A 21,473-nucleotide genomic window follows, 5' to 3' on the forward strand; every position below is an offset into this window, starting at 1 on the left:
TTAGAGCCATCTTTATATTTAGCCTTTAATTTTTATTTTTCTCTTAAATTTCATGGAAGGATATTATTTTGGTCATCTTTTTAAAAAAGACATATACAAATACCATTACAATAAACATTACTACAAATGACTAAAAGTAGAATATATTATCAATATGTTTTTATCCTTCTCATATACAATGGAAAATTACAATGCTGTTGGGGATTATGGAAATAAATGTGGAGGTACAAGAAAAGTGAAATTCAAAACTCCACAACTGTGCTTTCCAGACTTGAAAATGCTTTCTGTTGATCAATAGAAATCCTTACTCAGTAACACTGTTAAAAATGCATTCTACACACACAAAAGGCAATGCTGATGTGTGAGGTGGCCTCAGGAATCTGTGAAAGGCCTGTAGTAAGGCGGGCACCAGGTTTTATTACTGGCAATATGATTATCGCTGTACCACAGGGACTTAAAACACTCTACTTAATACACACTAAAAAGTGGCAGGACACTTTTTAAAACCTCTCAAGTTTTCCTGTGGGGCTAAGCGGTTATCAAAAATGTAGATACATGGACCTTTCCTAGCATACAGCAGATACACAGCCTGAGTGGGAATAAGAGTTGAATGGTTTAACTGCAGATGAAAAGGAATAGGAACCTGTGAGAGGAAAACCCCCACCCGAGTACTATGACCTATGGAAGGGAAGATTGTTTAAAACAATCCTCCAAGTAAAGAAAATTGAAATATATATTTTTAAAAATTGCTACCATATAAACTGCTATAAGTTGTCAACAACTAAACAAGCATTTACATCATGTACATAACTGTCTTTACATATGGACCCATTCAATTTATACATGGACTCAGTTCAAAAAAATCATATCCCTGAAAACAAGTCTATATACTGTATCTTTATGTGGGTAAGCGCTCTGCTCAACATCTCGACTTGCATATGCATCTTGAAATTCTGCCAATTTCTTTTTAGCATTTTAAGATCTGAGCTGAGCAGTGTCTCGCAGGTTCCTAGGGGAGCAGTGGCCTCCATGCCAGCTTACCCGTCATAGAGGTTACAGGACTCTATGCAGATCCTTCCTCTGCTGAAGCGGCGGCAGGACAGGCACTGGTCAGGCCCAGGACCCCAGCAGCCATCGCTAGAACACAGATGATTACACACCATTCCTTCCGCAGCTGCAAAACACAGGAAAGCCAGGGCCAGTGAACAGGAGATGTGCTCACACTTACTCCTTCTAAGGGAAGCTAAGTGGCTTTACGTAAATTTGTTAAGAGATCTGGGCCAAACATCTATGGGTGTCTCCACCATGGTCACCACATCCCAATCCACCACCAGTGCTCTCCATATTGCAGAGCTCCCGTTACTGGCATGCATATAAAAGGGCATTTTTCATGGATCAAAATCCAACTGACTCTATGGGAACTAATGGGAAGAAGGTGACTGAATTAAATCTTTGAGATAGAACCAATCCACACCTTTCCCAAACCAACACTTTGATCCGCTAAAAAAAATACCAAATACTTTGGGTTCAATTCCATCTGAGAGCTTCAAATGGAAACCGAAGAAATCATGTTATCATTAAGCAAATAAAGCCTTAAAAATTAAAAATGAAGACAGTATATAGGAGACCAGAAGAGAAGATTAGAAATACAATATAGAATTTTGCACACCTCCACTGCAGCCCGGGTAAGCCTAGCTGGGTGTTCGCCAACTCAGCCCAGCACAGCACAGAGATTAAAGTAGTCACAATGGTCTTAGTCTTATGGCTTTTATTTTGATGCCAAAACAGCTAAAAAGTTTGGGTACGTGTTTTGCAATTGTCCTTTAGGTTCATTATTTCTGTCCTTTATTTGCAGTGACAATAGTATTATTTATATCCTATCACATAATTTTATTAAAGAGATTGAATGTAGATGGTGAATAACAAGTTGATAAAGACTTCTGCTATTATTCAAGGCTTCTGAAACACACTCACAGGTATGTCGTTTTTATGAAATGTGAAGTCTCCAAATGGTAAAGACATTGAAAATCTAACTTGATGACCTCTGTTACCAGTTTTATTTACCAGAGGATGTGGGATTCTCTGGCAAGAGCATTTATGGGCAGAACTGGAACGGCATAGGTCATGGTAGTGTAATATAATTGGAGAGACACCCACAAAACCTGGAAAAGTTCACGTACCTAACTCACTTGGGGCAGTCACTGGCCTATTTCTGGGATGCTGACTAGTTTTATATACCCCACCTGATTATACAATTATCTTTATCTATCTGATTAGAAGATATCCTAATCTATAGCCTCAACTTTCATCTTTATAATAGGAAATGTAGCAGAGAAAATATTTTAATTTAGATAAAATCAAATCTATTATTTTTCCCCTTTATGGATTCTGCTTTTGATGTTAAAGTTTCCTTTACCTTGCCTTTGATCCCAAGTAATTTCTCCTAATTCATTAAATTTATTTTCATTGTAGGGATGTACTTAGGACCTCATGCATGCTAGACAAGCACTCTATAACTGAGCCAAACCCCAGTACCTTCTAATTTTTTAAATCAAAATTTTATATCTTTATATTTTACTTTAAATTCATGCCTTTTTTGTCAAAATTTGCTTAAGATGTCAAATTAGATTAAAATACAATTTTGGCCTATGTATGTATATTTGCTCCACTGCCACTTATTTTGTTTTGTTTTGGTTTGGTTTGGTTTAAGACAGGGCAGGATGGCCTTCAACTTAAATTTAGCTCAGGCTGGCCTGGAACTTGAAGTGATCCTCCTGCCCTAGCCTCACAAGTGTTTAGGATTACAAGCATACATAACCACACCTGGCTCCAGCACCTTTTGCTCTGAAAGCTGTTCTCCTCTCCTTGAATTGTTCTGAAACTTTTATCAACAATCAGTTTGGCATATTGATCAATTGTGGGTTATCATGTTGGGCCTATCAGTTGGCCATAGGTATCAACTGTGGGTTATTTCAGGATTTTCTATTCTGTGTTGAACAGTTTCACCTGGTCTTACTATGCATATGTAGTCAGTCTTAAAATTCTGTCAACTGAATGTTCTGACTTAATTTTCTTCTTTCTTTTTTCCAAATTTAAGTCAACTAGCTAGCTTGTTTACTGTTCAGTGTAAATTTTGTGAAGATCTTCTACATATCTGAAAAACCTTGCTGTGATTCTAATACTTACCATACTAAACAAACATATCAAATTTGGAGACAATTTTTATAATTTGAGTCTTCTGATTCATGAAGATAGTATGTGATCTAAATACAAGGTGTGTCTAAAAACAGTGAATGTTTAAACCAACACACACACACGCACACATTTCCCCCTCCTTTTGAATACATTATCCCATCGTTCTTGCCACTGAAGCAGTTCTGGAAGTCCTCTTTCATGAGTGTCTTTAGTCTCACAGTCGTGACTACCTTGATGTCCTGAATTAGAAACATTACATTTCATTTTGACTTTGGGGAAGAGCTATGGTCCAAGATGTAGCTCCCGAAGCAGAGGAGGACACCCTGTAGTGGTTCTATCTTCCTGCCTTCCTGTTGGATGCACTAGAAACATTGCTCACCAGACTTTTCATCTTACGCTCGTGAAGATGTTCACAGGAGAGGACTTCCTGCCCTGCCATCTTGCTGAATTCACTTGCTTATTCTCAGGGCCTTTTTGTTTTTGTTGTTTTGCAAGCCTGCTGAAAATGTTACCAGACACATACATCCTCTGTGGACATGGTAGTTTTTTCTTCTGTTTTGATCTATACATCTTTTTTTTCCTTATTATGATTTTAGAACTTCTAATACTATGTTGATTGCACAGGGAGAGATGGCTTTCTTTCCCTACTCCCAGTCTATTCAGCAAGCATTAGAGCTTCCATGAGTAAGTATACTGGTAGGTATAAGACTTTTCTAGATGCCCTATAGCAAGTTAAGAAATTTCCCCTCCATTTCTGTTCTTTTAGGATTTTAAAAATATTAATGTGTTAAATTTTTCAAATTATTTTCTGTACCAGATGATTTAATCCTGTGCTATTTCTTCTCCAGACGGTCAATTCTGTATATTACATCATTTATTTTCAAATAGTGCACCAGCATGTTGTCTTTGATATAAACCCATTTGTCAATGTAATTCTTTTTGTATATTAATGAACGTTACTTGTTGCTTTTTAGAAGGCTTTATTTTACATATGAAAAACAAAATCTATTTACTCTAAATATATGTATTTATGTATTTTTGAGAGTTGGGTCTTTAGTCTTTCACCCTTTCCCACCTCATTTGTGTCTTCCTCTTTTCTCTGTTCTTATTTGTACTCTTTGCTCACATAGAGATTCTAACCTTCCAAATCATCATACAAAGTAGTAATGATCATCCATTTGCAGATGGGCAGGGCCTCAGGCCCAACAGTGCCAGGTTTAAGTTACTCCCCTGGTTTCTTCACTACCAGGAGGGATACAAGTCCTGCTCCACACCCCCACTGCTTTGACACCATTTTCAGGAGGCTGAAGCAGTCTGCACCCCACGTCTTTGCTAGCCAGAACACAGCAGGAAAGCTTGCTCTTGCTAGGCTGTTCCTTTCCTGTGGCAGTGAGGAAAGATTCTGTTGGAGAATTTTGAGTCTGTGCTTGTGGTTGACTTTGACTTGCCAGTTTCTTCACCTCCAAACCTGAGGTCTCTGCAGAGCGAAACTCAGGAAGCTCAGCTGTGCCCTGCCTTAGGTGACAGGTTCCCAAACCTGAGTGTCTCTTTCCTCTACCTTTCATAGTCTTTGGTTTGTCCTACACAATATGTCCAGGATTATATGCAAAGCAAGAATTCAGTGATATGCATGAGTCAAGCCTTTTTTTAATGAATATGAAGTTAAAATAGCTATTTTATAAACATTCAGCCATTTTAAGGCGATTTACCAAGTTTTACGTCCTGACTTAAGTATATTTATATATAATGCCTATGTAAAATGTTATGTGCGATAATCATTATTATCCGAGGACATCCCCAAGAAGAAAATCTATGAATTAGGAGGGCAACCTATAAAGATGAGTGGAGTACAGAGCGTCATGAATCTCTGGCTCTCAGTATCTGTTACCTAGAAAATATAACCAATGCCCCAAACTCTTTGTTTACTAAATTCTAATTACTAATTCATCTCCATTCTTCATTTCTCTCTTGAGGAAGTTTGATGATTCTCTCACTCTTGTTTCTTGTCCTTCCCTCTCCCAAGGGTAACTGAATGTGGAAGAAAGAACTGCTTAGATTTTCTGTTATATATTTTGACATCAATGGGGGAGAAAGGCTGTAGGTTCACCAAGACCCTACTTCCTTTTCTGTGGCTTACTTCCTCTCTGAATCTTTATGCATGTGTGTAACATCAGGGAAGTCTGAAGGAAGCAACACATCTACCAATGGAAAGCCATACTAAGAAAGAAACCATAACAGCCGCTGTCTTGTTCTTTTTAAAGCATTAGATGAAGGAAACAAGAACTAGCGGATCATTTCCTCCAAAGTGAGACCAAAGAAGGGGTCTTCACACAACATAAAACAAAAGGCCAGGGAAGCTGCTGCTTTGAAATGCGTAAGAGCATGCTAAGAGCAGTCTCCTATCAGCACCAGAATTCAACAGACAGAGAGACTGCTCAGAGAGACAGTGACACGGGAGGTGTGGAACACTTATAGTTCACAAGGCTACTATAAACCTCTCTAAAGGATCCTTGGCGATGAAGGCATTAGGAAACCTTTCACTTCGTCTGTGTTTTCTTTGGGAGCTGTAAAATAGATTTTTCATTATCCCATATGAATTGTATCTGCCTGTTAAAAATTTAGAGAGATAATAATGTGCTTAGTAGTTCGACCTTTATAGAGAATATTGAACTTGTTTCCATTAAAATACAGACAAGCTTAAAATAATGGAATTTGTTACATGGACAAAAGTAAATGGATTGGCTCAAAAATATTCTGCGATAGACACAAAGGCGAAAAAAAAAAACGCTCTTTTACTGTAGAGCAAGTTCACCTACAGTGTTTGCAGTATTTATCATATACAGAGGCAGAGATTTTACTTTGAATGTATTTGGACAGGGATAGCTAATCCTTTTTTAAGGCTGAAAAGCATGTTTTAATATAGTAGTAATTCAGATTTTATGATCAAACAAAGGTTAAATCCTTACAGCTTTATGCGCCATGTAGCCTTGAGCATTTATTTGCATATTACTCCTCTGTAAATGAATAACATCTTCTTCTCGGGGCTGTCATAATATTACTATGGTATTAATGACAGGGTCTGAAAAATTAACCATTAATACCTATACTCAAAGGGTATTCATGTGTTTATTTTTAAAAGATACTTATTTAGAAACTACTTCCTGCTACATATTGCTAAGAGCTAAGAGAGAATTGAAGCATTCTTTTTCGCTACCATAATAAATTATTACAAACTCAGTTGCTTAAGCAACATAAATATATCCTTACAGTTCTGAAAGCCAGAAGTCCAAAGCGACAGCGTCACAGTGAGCCTGATGCCTCTGGATGCTCCGGGAGAGAACTTTCTTCTCTCAGAGCCCCCTTTGGCATTCCTTGGCTTGTGGGCTCCTCTAAGCCCCACTTCCAAGGTAGCATCACCTCATATTCTAGATTCCAGTGTCCTGCTTGTAGGCACACCTGTAATTACATCTCCAACTCATTCAGATGAGGTCACGTAATGTCTTGCCTTAAAATCTACTACATCTACTAAAACTCTCGTGCCTTATGAGGTAACATTCGTAGGCTTTGTGGACTAGGATGTGGCCAAGAGGGATATTTCTTTCGCCATGAGTAAGCAAAGTTGAGAAATAGTGTACAAAAGGGAAAGACATCACATATCTTGATAGTATTAAATGAAATAAATCCGTAAAAAGCCTAAGGAAGAATGGAAGAACAAGGGCTAAGATGTAGCCATTCACACACTGAGGAAGTTAAACAGATACTACCCACAGCAAGTACAGCGCTCAACCCCCTGACGTGGCAGGAACCTGGGTGGAAAGCCCCAAAGCAGCACCGGCAATAAGAAAACTCCAGTAAGTCCTTGAATACTTGCTTAGAATACTTTGAGCAACATAAAATCACTCTCAGCAGGAACGTTAACTCTAAAAATTTAGAATACATCAATGGACATTTTGTTGGATCTCTCAATCGCATAAAATCGAATGGCACAATATACAGTACTATAATTATCCAATTAATATATTACCTATCATTAAATACTCCCTTTATTGTACTGAGTGATTACTGTTAGTATGTGAAAAAAAAGGAAGAACACTGCTTAGAGGATGCTGTTTAAATTTAGTTCACTCTTTATCTTTGCCTTCGAAAATTGCTGTGCAATATATAGCTTTCATCTATTCATCTGCAAATTTTCCTGTCATGAGCCCCTCTTGAAGGGACAATCCCTCGCAGGAAGAAAGTAAATGTTTTCAAATATATGTCTGATCATAGTAAGAAGAATAGCGAATGGGATAGAATCTCCAAGGGATTTCCCAGACTCCTGTCGCAGGTCTATCGGGTGTTGGATGAAAACTGAATTCTAGGCCTCCTAACCCTCTGTGCTAGTTTCAAAATGTCTCCAACTGGATGAAAAAACACAGAAATTTATTATTTCACAGTCTTGGAAGCCAAAAGTACAAAATCTAGGTACTGGCGGGAAGAACCTTCCCTGCCTCTCTCCCTGCTTCCGGTTGGTGCTAAAACTCTTGGTGTCCTTTGGTTTGCAGCTGTGTAGCTCCTGTGCACACCTCCAGCCCTCGTCACCACATGGCTGTTTTCCTTCTCAGGACACTCATGCTTTTGCATGGCATCCTCCTCTCTGTATCCCCCTCTGTCTGTGTCTCCTATCTTGTAAGGATACTCATCACTAGGTGAAGGACACATTTTAGCTCGTATTTAAATTACATTTTCAAATAATTCCACATCTACAGGTACAAGGGGTTGGAAATGTAGCATATCTTCCTCTAAAAGTATGCAGTATATCCCCCAACACTATCTAAGAATCCACATAAAATGGAGTACAGAATTCTGTATTTAATCATTGAACATTTTAAGATTCTGAAACTATGGCTCTAGAGTCAACTCAGGTTAAAATATTGCCAGTTGTGATAAAAACCAAAGTAATTCTGGCTTTTACTGTTAAGAGGTCTTTAATGACTTCAGAAATTCTCCATTATCAAACAGAAGGGGTATCATTTCTGCAACTAGCAGGCAATGGGAACTACTTATTACCCTTTTGACAGGAACATAAAGAACATTTTGTACCATTGTTAGTAATTAGACTTTGTGCTCTTTCAAATACAATAAGAAATTCTTACTTGATTTTTTTTTTCACAAAGAACAATGTATTGATGTATTACTTTGGTAACTTAAACAAGGAAATCTTAGCATAATACCTTTTGAAAACTTAAAAGTGTTCACTGCTTTCTAAATTATGTACCTTATGATTCATATGAAGGCAATGATTACTAGAAAGTGTGTCAGAGTTCATGATTCCCCGGTGAAGTTATGCTATCTTTCCAAAGGATGCTTCCTCTAGCCTGGCAGGATTTACATTGTAAATACACATTTACCCAGGTGGCCTGGGTGGAAATGGGAGTGCACAAATGCAAAGTGACTGAAAGAAAGAAAATATCCTATAATAGAAATATTTTCTTAAAACAGTGCAAACCTTAATTTATAATCAAATTTCATTTTCTGTAAACAGAAATGACGGTTGACAATGGTCACGCAATTGCATTGCAGTTTTATTAGAAGCCAAAATTTCTTGTGATGCTGTAGAATGTAAAGTGCTTATTATTTTCTTATTATCCTCATGGTTACTAGAGAAAATAAGAGGTACCTTCTGATCTGTGCTCATTAACTCCTTCTGTATTGAATTCTGAACACATGACCCATCAAAACTGGTCACGGAACCATCCAGAAAGTTCCATTATTACCAATGAATTACAGCTTCACAATTCTCATTTCTATATTCACTTTCAATGAGGTAGATTTTCTAACCATTAAAATGAGGAAAATCAAATTACAGGTAAACAAAAAATAAATACTGTTGGCTATCCCTATCTGTAGGTCTGCATTTGCACAATCAACCACAGGTCAACAAGGAAAAAAAACTGCCAGGTGTGATAATACCCTATAATACTAGCACTCAGAACACTGAGACAGGAGGATTGTCATGAGTTTGAGGCCAACCTGGACTACATAACATGACCCTGTCTCAAAAAAAGAAATTCTTTTAATTGTTTTTATATTGAATATACAGAGACTTTTTTAACTTAGTTCCTAAATAAAATAGTACAGCAACAACTCACCTACGATTTACATTGTTTTTGGTATTTTAAGTAAATTAGAGATGATATAACGTGTACATGAGGGTATGCTTAGGCCATAGGTGCATAGTCTTATCATTTTATGCAGGAATTTAAGCATCCAGGGATTTTAGTTTTTGTGTGAGTTCTTGAACCTGTTTCACACAAATACCAAGAGATGTCTGTATTTATTTTGCTTTTTATGTAAATAAATACATTCTTCATCACTAAATATTTTTCTCCTGAACCATTAATCTGAAATTTGTACTTATTGGATTTTTTTAAAGTACTAAGTTTCTTACTTAGCACAGAGAAAATTTCAAAACATTCTAGTTAGAGGAGAGAACAGGAATGTATTTAAAAGGGATTCTTAAGCATAGATTTTTTTTTGTCCACTTACAATCTCTAGAGAGCATTTAACATTTCTAGCCTTCCATTAATAACTACTTATTCATTTTAAATCCACCACTGGTTGATGTGCTTCTTGAAAATTTATAGTTCACCAATTTAATAAAGTGAATTTTCCTTCTCCTTAAAAATAAACCCTTGATATTACTCTGTAGTTTCTCATTTCTCCCAAAAAGGAATATTTCATTAAGTAGTATTAAATACTGCATCTTTGCACTACATAAGTCTCTATGAGTACAAAGTTTATAATTTATTTTAATAGGAAAAGAATATAATAACATAATAACAATATAATAACATATAATAACAACATATAATAACAACAGCAGAAGCTCAATCATATAGCATGTTCTTTAAACCAGGCAGTCACCAAGGAAAATATTATCAACTCTGTTTTACAAAAGATGAACTGAGTACAGAGATGTTAGATAGTATACTGACGTTTGAAATGAAGAAAGGAATTTTGCTAAGGTTAAAACAAGGCATTTGGGTATTGCTACTGTTTGTTCCATCAAAATGCATGTACACATTTCATTCCCAAGTATAAGAGATGTCACAATCTTTAGCGGGTGTGGAACGTTTAGTAGCTGGGGCTTAGAGGGGTTGAGTGGGTAATCACTGAATCAGAAAGAGGCTAACATGAATCTGTCTCTTACAGCAGGTGGATCTGGCATAGCTGACTGTGTTCCTGTAATACCAGGCTCTTCCTAAAGAGCGGGCTTGGCCCTTCCCTGCCTCCTGCCTCCTTCTTGCCCTATGAGCCATGTCTGACGTGCTCCCTCCGTGGATGTCCCCTGTGTTGGGACCTGGCCCAAAGCCCCCCGGCCAAGGCTGACCATATGAGCCCACTCAGTCTCTGCCTTTCATCCTGAAAAACTGTGAACTAAATAAAACTTTAGCCTCCGTCCCTTCCTCCCGCCCACTCTCCCTTCCTCTCATCCTTCCTTTGACAAAAATGGACTAGAGCAAATGTGATTTTACATGTTTTGTTATATAGATACAATATAATAATTCAGTAATTTTATTATGAAAATCAATCACTTTCTCTTTATTGTAACAGGATGTGATAAAGTAAAAAGCCTGGTTTGTGAAATCAGAAAGATACTGAAGTCAAATCCAGGATATTATTTTTAGCTCCAAACGCTGGAAATATTAATTAACTTTTCTGACATGTCTACACTCCTACAAAATGGGGATAATTATAATTTACAGGGTGCTTGTGACAATTAAATTTAACTACACAGATAGATTCAGAGTAGGATCTGGCATCCTTTTTAACTGATTATTTGTAGAAATCCTGCAGATGACTAAAATGAGTGAAGAGGGATAAATTATGCAATAGTTTATTTAATAAATTGTGTTGGATCAATATTATTATCAATTGGAGATTATTTAAAAGTGCACTAAAGTAAAATTTCTGTATAGATTAAAAATTTCCATATGGTTTTTTAATGTAATGAAGACAAAAACTAAGAATATGTCAAGATCAAATTAGTAAGCAGCAATTCATTTTCTTAGGTAAATTATTATAATATGTTTGTTTACAAAAATATAAAAGTTTAAAAAACACTTGGAAGACAGAAAAGTGTGCAAAACAAGAGACAAAAAGTTAATGTATTTAATGTGTTGAATTTTTTCAAATAAAATAAAAAAAACTTTCAAATTGAAAGTAAATAAGATTCATGAATAAAGTAATTTATAAAATATACAATATGCTCAATATTAACCCAAAACATGTAAGTATAAAAGACTTCTTTTTCTTCTGTAAGATCACTGAAAATTAGAATAATGGACATTCTGGGGCTATAAAGAGAGGTGGAAAATATTTCTATCATATAGAGTTTTGAACAAATGTAAACTGAACCAGTATTTCTGAAGAATGATATAGCAATACATATGAAAATTTTATATTGCCTCAATTACACAGAAATTCCACTTCTAACTTTTTAGCCTAAGGAAGTAATTGCATATGTAAAATGTTTTATGAATTAGTATCTATATTATGGTGGTAGTAATAAGAAAAAATGGAAAATAATTCAAATTATGTTAATATGGCACTGATGCAATAAAAACATTTATATGAAGCTTTTAAAAAGAATAACAAAGCACTCTATATATCAGGATGGGAAATGCTCATAATATAGTAAGCAAAAGCCATAGATGCCTAAGTAGTCAATACGTGTATATGGTATGATCCAGTTACATTTGAAATGTTTTTACTATCAATCATTTGTCTATTACATACATCTATGCTAAACATACATCTTCTTTATAAATGTTTTATTGTTTTAGATTCCAACAATATAAAAAGTGTTATAATTAGAAAAAATAAACACATTTCCCTTTTGAAAATCTATACGGAATTTCATTACTCTGTTTTATACATTGCATTTAGTTAGAGGAATAAATATTTTTAAAGTATGAGGTGTGTGAGTTCCCATGTAACCTGGATTTTGAGGAGTTGGTAGAACATTTATCTCTATCTCTGGTTTTTTTTTTCTTTCAACTTTAAAAATTTCTGCTGAATTTTTTAAAAGAAAATTTAAAATTTTTCATCAACCTACACAAAAGTTATTGCACCAAACACTTATTTTGCTAGTACCATAGCCAATAAGTAAAGGAAGCAGAAAGCATGTTGCTCTTCATTTCTTACAAGTTTCTCTCCATTTCAATCTCTCGAAACCACAAAATTTGCTTCGAAAGTTCTGACTTAAAAGAGTAAACCTTTCTAAGCCACCATTACCCTTTACAGGTGAGGTAAAGTTTTCCTTTTATTATCATTATGGTTTTTGAATCATCTTGCATTCCAAAAGCCACTGTTGTAAATGAAGGGTTGTTTTTTCTTTCACATGAACAAAGCAACTCCCAGATTTAGATCAGAGGATTTTATAATGAGGAAAATGTGGGGTAAGGCTAAGGCATATATAAGATATATGCGAGTCTAGGTACAATCTGGGTTTGCGCATATCCATCTATCCTGTATGTGCATGTGTCAATACTATATATATATATATATATATATATATATATATATATTATGAGGAATAAGAACATACACTCAATTATCATACGTGTGTCGGTGCGTGTGTGTGAATACAGAAAGACTATGTTAAAATGCATTATTTACAATACACTTTAAAGAAAATATTTGCACCTGCACACTGCTGAGAATATAGAAGACAAGACTTTTATCAGATGTGAAAAACCACTTGTAGTATCATTGTAAACATCAATAGCATCATCTCTGGGGTCATGTTTCAAAGTTAATTACATTCCTGAAAATGCAGATCGGGGAGTTTCGTGAATGCAATATGCAGTAAGACTGAAGCCTGCATTTTGATAAATGAATTTCATGCCTCAGATGTTAAAATGAAAAATTATCTGCTTGATTTTATGCTATGTACCACAAAACTATGTTTTTCCTAACTGCTTCATCCGTTCCTCAAATTACAGAGACAAATCTAAGTGGTCAGGAAAGGAAAATTTCCATGGATTCAAGGTAACTAAACTTATCCAAGAGACCTAACGCTGAAAGTTCAAGATCATTTTTGAGCTTTTAAATTATTGACATTTTTATTACTGCTTGTTCTATTGTAGTTATTTTAAAATTTAGAAGTCATTAAAAGGTATAAAATAATTTAATGAAAACTATTTTTTCATTTTGCTTTTTCTACATTTTAATTTCTTTCTGTATTTCCTTCTCAGTACTTTTTGTTCAGGTATAAAAGTTTAAAATGTTATAAATGTTAGTAGGATTTGCAAATGGATCATATAAAAATGTTTGGCTGTAAACAGAGTTGAATAATTATTTCGGATACTTGCATACATATATAGAGAAATGTGAGAAAAGAAACAAATGTTACAGAAAAAGCAAGAAAAACTTGGTCAGGAATTAGCAATGTAAAAGCATAAGGAAAAGATGAATTTTATTTAATAGGGATAAGTATATTTGATACATAAATAGATCTTATATTCCTTGATTCTATGTGGAAAAGAAGGATATGTAAGAATTTAAGTTCACTTAGGAATCTCATGTTGCAATAGACCTCTTTTCTTCTAAAAAATATTTTTAGAAGTCAACAAGAATCCAGCATATGAGTTCCTCATAAATTATAAGTGACGGTTTTTGAACAATGTTAGCTTGAGAGGCTTTATTTATTTATTTTGTTACCAGGGATCAAACTCATGACCCTGCATTTGCCAGGCAGGTGCTTATACCACTGAGCTAAATCCTCAGCTTGAGAGGCTTTAGAGCTTCTCTGGCACAAGATGTGGCACTAAAAATGAGTTGATTTGTTAATTATTCAACTCACTAATTACTCAAATAATGTTAACCTCTAGAGTACCTAAACTTTAAAAATATCATCTGCTGTTCATTTAAATGCACACCAGTGACCTCAATCACAATTTTATAAATACCTTGATAATATGATTATGAGATCACAAGTAGGAGAGCGGCCTGGAAGCAGCACTTCTAAAAAGGAACAGACTCATCAAGCTGCCCACAGCAAGAATACGTATTTATTTATAAACCAATCATTTGAATTCTGAGTCTTTATAATTAGTTTTTACTATGAATAGATCAGATTGTTATATAAGAAGTAGTGACACTAGTAAGATCCAGAAGTCACTGTGTCTAGTAGAAAAATCAGAAAGCATTGAATGATAGTCTTAGAAGTGACATAGTCATGAAATAATCCGGGACCACCACAGGACTGGGCAGGCAGACTCCTGGGTTCTTAACCTGCTACTTACCAAAAGCATGGTTTGTGTTTTCTGCTGGGAAAGTGAGAGACTTAGAAGCCATTTTTGTTGTGAACCATGTCTCTTCATTTGGGCCTATAACTGCCCAACAGACAACTAACAACAACCAAATCTGACCTTCATTCTGTACATTTTGTTACCGTAAATCTTGGGTGGAATCTCACCTAATAGCCTCCAAGCAGTATGCTGATCTTTTAGGGAGTATCTGCCCAGGGACAGGGTTGATTAGGCCTGACTTTACATGACCTCATGACCCTTCAAGACTTAGGATCTCATGATAAGAAGCTAATGGGGACTTTCAGGTACCCCCAGAGCTGCCAACGATCATCCTAGATCATTGGTGCATCACCCAGAGTCCAAGAAAACACAACACCAGTTGACTGAGATAACAGAATTGAAGAGGAACCTGGAAAGGGAACATCTCTCAGCTGTAAGAATAAGGATTGCACAGCTATGACATCAGACCTGAGTGTGATCAACCAGACCCCAGCCAGCTAACACTTGAAAGCTTCAAACCCTTCTTCTGAAAGCGGGCAGGTCTACCGTGTAGCAGGGTGTGCCCCGCCGCAGCTACTCACACGGGAGTCTTTCTTATTTTCCCTTTAACTTTACATTTAAGTTTTTTCCTGTAGGTGTTTTAGCTTTACTTTTCATTTTTAATAAAGCAAAGACGCATGCAATTGTAACATCATTTTAAGTAGGAGTGGGGCAGTCACACGCTCAGGAAAACATTATTTCCCTTTCTGTGACAAGCAATGAAATGCATCGATATGTATCAAAACATATGAAAAAAGAGATCATTATATGCCAATACAAATACATTTGTAAAATACACATTTTTTCATATAGTAAACTTCTGGAAAAGTATTTTTTTTACACATTTCAAAAGAACACAACTTTATCTCTTCTTTGACTCCAAAATAGCAAAACTCTTGTTTCTATACTCCAAATTCACCAAAACTCTACAGTAAACAATTGTCTAAGGGGATATCTACAAGGTGATTAGAGCCTACTAATTATAAATCTCCATAAAATCCCTAATATTAGGGGAGATTTGCAAACACACAGTAGGTAATGAAACACGACAATCTCCGATTATTTTATGTCATGTGGCTGAGTATGGCTATTACTCTTTTTCAGGGCTGAGATGAGAGGACAGCACTTCTGACTTGATGATATTTTCCGCTGTTGGGACAATGTAGACTAGAACAATTTTAGAGATTCTATGTTTTAAGTGTCTGGGAAATGAACTTACTACAATTCTCTGCTTTTCTGTTATCCCGAATCACTATTCTTTGGTTGATGGTGCTGAAGAGTGTTGTCCAGTTAATGGTGTGATAATAACACAGGTTGCTGTTGTCAGTGATGTAGATATTTCCCGCACTGATTTCCTTCAAGGACTGAAACTGCAGTGAGGTGATACCTTGTTGCTTGAGGATCAGCAAGGAGAGACCACTGCGGGAGAGAAAGGGGAAAGTGGGACAGAAATAAATATCACTTGGTCCTGAAATGCACACCTACAGTGAAATAAGGGTGTCACATCTCACTCTAATGAATATTAACATAACATAAACAGAGCTTGAATCAATATACTTAAGCCCAGAATATCGTGTTCATATTTATTTATTTGTCAAGTGTTTTCAATTGTAATAACAGTTTGATTTCTAGATGCAAAATGTTCATATCTTAAGGATATGGGTATGACAATATATGTTAATCTCATTACGTTTATCACTAAAATATGCCTTCTATCATGTAGTCTAAATTATAGGTTTTTCAAAGACAAAATCCTGCACTGACTAAATAAATGTGTATATAGTGACTGCTTACGTCTCAGAAGTGAGACACTAATTCTATTATGTCACATTAATAGACTTTTACTGGATAGATACAGCATACAATGACTGCGGGTAGTTAACTTTATGCCTCAGGAATCAAAAACTTATTACAGTTAAAGTATGTATTAAAAGTGTTAGGACAAATTAAAAACTAAAGAGAATTAAACTAATCTCCCACTCTACAGGCCTAGAAAACTGGGAAAATTTCTAAAAGTTAAAGAGCAACTACTCAGTATAAACTATCATTTCAGAAAAAAAATGCTTTATTTCAACAGAGTCTATATTATTATAATTATTTTTCTATGCCTTAAAGAATGAATACAGTTCCAATGATTCCACCTTTCAGTTAACAATGCACATTATTCATCATTTGAGAGGACAAAGCTCTCCTTTTCACTAATAATTGAAATATACTTTCTTGTTAATATTCAGAATATTTTAATTTTCTACTTTTTCAGTTTTTATTTTATTATTTTTAACAATTAAAAATGTGTGAGGCCTAATGATAGATACTGAAATGTAATTTCCAACTTTGCTCCCATAACCACCTTGAGTTGTTATTATGATGTCAAATGCCTTGATTAACTTATATTTTTTGATTAATTTATAGAATAAATGAATAGTAAAAGTTGTTCATATATAGCACTTTAAGGCATTGTATCTTTTAAGTATCCATATTTCAGAAAGCTGGTTAGGTAGAAATATTACAAGTAATCAGACAGGGATAGGTTTGAGGGTCTCAGTGCAAAGGATAAAAACATATTACAATTATGACTGGAGGTATATCTGCTAGAGAACAGGATTTAAGATTTATAGAATGACCAGATCTATATGGCCCCCGAACAGATAAGCTATAATACTATAATCGATGTTACCTATGCAATAAAATCCAGATAGACATTAGTCACTTAGGTGAGTGACCAGGATCTCCTGATGCACCACTTCCTAAAAAGGTCTTTGTTCTCCCCCATGTAGACTTGCTTTAATGACCTGCTTTCCCATTGGATCAATCTTACCTAAGCAACTCTATTTGTAATCTTATTGGTTGGTCATAGTTTTGACCCACATTGAACCCACATTGTGGTTTTGCTCTATAAAATAACTTCTATGAAGTGGCAACCCACCTTCAGATTCCCTCCTATCTCTCAGGAGCTGTGTCTTTCAATAAATATTTTCTACTCTTAACATCCATTGTTCAATTTAGGAGAACACGAATTTTGCATATCTGACATGTAGCAAGTTGGGTGTTACGTATTTCATCATCTATATCATTTGGAGGTCCCACCAAGATAACTTAAAGTTTGTTTCACGGTTCCTTTTAGCTGTCACACTTCAGGGAAGGGAGTCATTGGAGAGGAAGTAACTTGCTATTTCTTAGAATCCTTAGGCTATAACTGGGATAGCTCTCTCTTTTCTCATTCCTTTCTAATTATGCCTTAAACTCCAGTTCCTCTCTTGGGGAGAGATATCTAACCTTTCTTAAAGACTGTAAGATACACACACCCAGGACAGGTATGCTGCCTCCCACTCAGGGAGACAGAGTAGAACAGGAAGAGAAATAAGAGCTGCCTAGGTGCAAATACATCTCAAAGATCTCACTATTCTTTCTTACCAGAGACAATACCATCTAAAGCCTGAAGTTAAAAAAGGACTATTGCCTATAATTGACAATTTAAGGGCACAAGGTCTACTTACACAGTCACAACCCTTGAAACACTCCAATCTTGGCAGTTCAAAAGACAAATGGAGAGTAAGACTGCTAGAGGACCTTAGATTAGTAAATAAGGCAGTAATGCCAATCTACCCAGATGTACCTAACCCATACACTCCCCTTTCTCAGGTGCCAGAAGATGCTGGTTGGTTTTGTGTCAGTTTTAAAAATGCCTTCTATTGTATTCTTTTACATACAGATCCCCAGTTTCTTTTTACTTTTGAAAATCCTCATGACCAGGACTCTCAACTGACTTGGCCTGTGTTTCCTCGGGGGTCAGAGACAGTCCTCATCTTTGGACAATGCTTTTCCATACTCTGCAGTTACTCTGCTGATCTCTCTCTCTTCATTGAAGCAGTAAATTCAATGAGGGAATCTGTCCTCCAAAATTGGAGGGCATTAGACATGCTAACAATAGCACAAGGGGGCACCTGAGCGACTGTAAGTGGTGAATATTGTAGGCAAATTCCTGATCCTTCTGCCAATATCTTGATGACTATTTAAGATATTAAATGAAAGGGTACTGCCATGTCAGATTCTGAAACTTCTGGATGGTGTCCTTACTGTCTTTGGAGGAATCTGTTACTGGCTCTTCCAGGTGGACACATTTGTTGGTTGTATTCATAATAATCTTGTTGATCTTATATGAGCCTTCTGGTAGAACAGTATTTATATTCCATATGCCTGAGACATTATCAAATCACCGAACTCTACCTTTAGTTATAACAACATAAAATCAAACATAATGTTTATTTGGTTCAGATCATTCATTCCATACCTATAAAACACTATTATCGTGTGATATGCTGTTAAAAAATCAAAATACATACTTGTATATTTTATTTCATTATTTTTGTTGAGCTTTGAATTCAAGTTAGAAACATATATTTTCAGAAGCAGTATATCAATACTACTGATTATCTCAACTTCATGTAGACATGATTCTCCTCTTGGAATCTGAGCCAGCTGCAGATGTAAGCATTTATACCGACCTGTAGAGAACTCTGCCACCAATGGTCACCAGGTTAGAGAAAACACTGAAATCAGTCATGTTTGGAGGCCATGATTGTATGTTCAAGAAACCTAGAGTGATAGAGACAGCATGACTAAATCAGATCATCATGGTCTTAGAAATAGTATTGTTTATTCTTTAATACAATTAAAATATATTCAAACATGTGACAGGTAAACAAAAAGCATTCAACATTTCTATTTTTAAAGGATTCTATCATATATTTATTCTTCCATCATTGAATGCCTTACCATAAATTTCCAAGGTAAGAAATAATATCAAAAGTATAGATCCAAGAATTTTTATTTCTCAGACATGTATAATCATAAAACTATATATTAAAATTTTTAAATGACTCAGTTTATTCTAATGATTGTAAAAAAATGCAGTCTAAAGAGAAAAAAACATCATTTTAATTTATCTAAAATTCTTTATCATTTTAGTTGTTTTTGTGATATCATTATTTTTCCTTATACAACATTTATGTATATATTTAGTTTTCTTCATTGGATTTTACACTGCTCAATGGTAAGTCTTTATCTGCTTCATATCTATGGGTCCAATAATACATATTATCATAGTCTTGAAGATATTAGAAATGCAATAAAAATGTATTAAGAAAATGCTTCATGTTCCTTCTCAGAAAATAAATAGAAAAACTTGAGTTCAAAGATCATAGACTAAGGAGTTTGAAGAGTAATGGCATTAGTTCTTCAATAAGTTTGTTGTGGAATTCAGCAGTAAATCTATCAAGACCTAGCTTTTTTTTTAATTGGTAAGTTTTAATTATATTTTCACCTTCATTGACTGAATTTGGATATTTAGAATTTTCATATCTTCCTCCTTAATTCATATGCATGTAAAATCTATCCATTTATGTTTTCTTGTTAGAGTTAAGGTTCTTGAATTATGTACTGATATCGATTTCCACAAGATCTGCTATAATTTTACCCTTTTTGTTCTTAACTGAATGACTGTGAGTCTTTTCTATCATTTTTGGTTGGCTAAGGGCATATAAATTTTATCTTCCAATGAACCAATTCTTTGATTTAGTGATTCCTTGTATTGTCTTTTCAGTCTCAACTGCATTAATTTATGTTCTGATATAAATTCCTCCCTTGTACAAACTTTGGACTTGACTTGGTCTTCTTCTGATTTTTTTGTCTTTTTGAGACAGGGTCTTGCTATGATAGCCATGAGTTTGCTTTGTAACACAGGCTGAACTCGCAATGATTCTCCTGATTCTTGAACTCACAATGATTCTCCGGTGTCATCCACCCAATTTTCTCTTTCTAGAAACCTGAAGTTCAATAATAGGTTGTTTGAGTTCTTTCTATTTTCCTGATATGTGAATTCACTGCTATATATAAATTTCTTTCAGGATTGCTTTAATTGCATCCCATAAATTAAAGTATATTTTACTGCCATTATCATTCAATTGTAGATATTCTTTAATGAAATTAAAAAGGAAGCAATATTCCCAAAGTCATTCCTGAAACCAAGTATTACCTTAACATCAATGCCAAAGAAGAACTCAACCAAAAAAGAGAATTACAAGCCAATCTCTCTAATGAAAATACACACAAAAGTCCTCAATAAGATACTGGCAAACAGAATGCAGTAAGTCAAGATTATACCCCTTGAACAAGTAAGATTCATACCAGAGAGGCAGAGATGGTTCAATATATGCAAATCAATAAATGTAATATACCATATCAACAGAACTAAGGACAAAAATCACATGATCATCTCAATAAATGCAGAAAAACCATTTGACAAAGTCCAACACCCATTAATGAAAAAGAAAACCTACAGGAAATTGGAATAGATGGTATTTATAACAATCTGATTAAAACCAAATATGACAGATCAACAGCCAACATGATACTAAATGCTCAGGAACTGAAAGCTTTCACTTTAAAATCACGATTTTAAAGGATGACAAGGATGTCCACTATCTCCATTCCTATTCAGTGTAGTTCTGGAAACATTAGCCAGAGCAATTAGACAAGGGAAAAGAAATAAAAGGAAGAAGGGAGAAAAGGAAGAAGTAAAATTATTATTATTTGCAGATGACATGATAATTTACACAGAAGACCCAAGAATTCCTTCAAAAGACTACTACATTTAATAACCAAATTCAGTCACATAGCTGGATACAAAGTCAACCCCCAAAATTAATAGCATTCCTGTCCACACATTAAAACACTCAGTGAGAAACAAACTAGGGAAACAATGCCTTTCACAATAGCATCAAAAAATGAAATACTTAGGAACCCATTTAACAAAGGAAGTAAAGTATCTCTACAATAAAAACTACAGTTCTCTGAAAAAGGAGATCAAAAAGTATATCAGAAAATGGAAAAGAAAACTTTTGCTGCTGGGTAAGAATTACCAACATAATGATAATAGCCATA

The 21,473-nt window shown here is 35.1% G+C and overlaps 1 protein-coding gene across 5 annotated transcripts in view; it reads right to left on the bottom strand.

Moving 5' to 3' along the window:
• Positions 1–21,473, bottom strand: part of Erbb4 (erb-b2 receptor tyrosine kinase 4) — a 1,018,041-nt gene that overhangs the window by 255,408 nt on the left and 741,160 nt on the right. For all 5 annotated transcript variants that reach the window (XM_063237442.1, XM_063237441.1, XM_063237439.1 and 2 more), the window contains exons 11-13: positions 19,037–19,127; positions 15,751–15,950; positions 1,042–1,174 (exon numbers count right to left, since the gene is read on the bottom strand). In XM_063237442.1, the coding sequence (XP_063093512.1) occupies positions 1,042–1,174; positions 15,751–15,950; positions 19,037–19,127 (424 nt within the window). The remainder of the gene's footprint in view (positions 1–1,041; positions 1,175–15,750; positions 15,951–19,036; positions 19,128–21,473) is intronic.

Source organism: Cavia porcellus, unplaced genomic scaffold, assembly GCF_034190915.1.
Source record: "Cavia porcellus strain 051 isolate PalLab524CR breed Dunkin Hartley unplaced genomic scaffold, mCavPor4.1 scaffold_26, whole genome shotgun sequence".
NCBI classification, from domain to species: domain Eukaryota; kingdom Metazoa; phylum Chordata; class Mammalia; order Rodentia; family Caviidae; genus Cavia; species Cavia porcellus.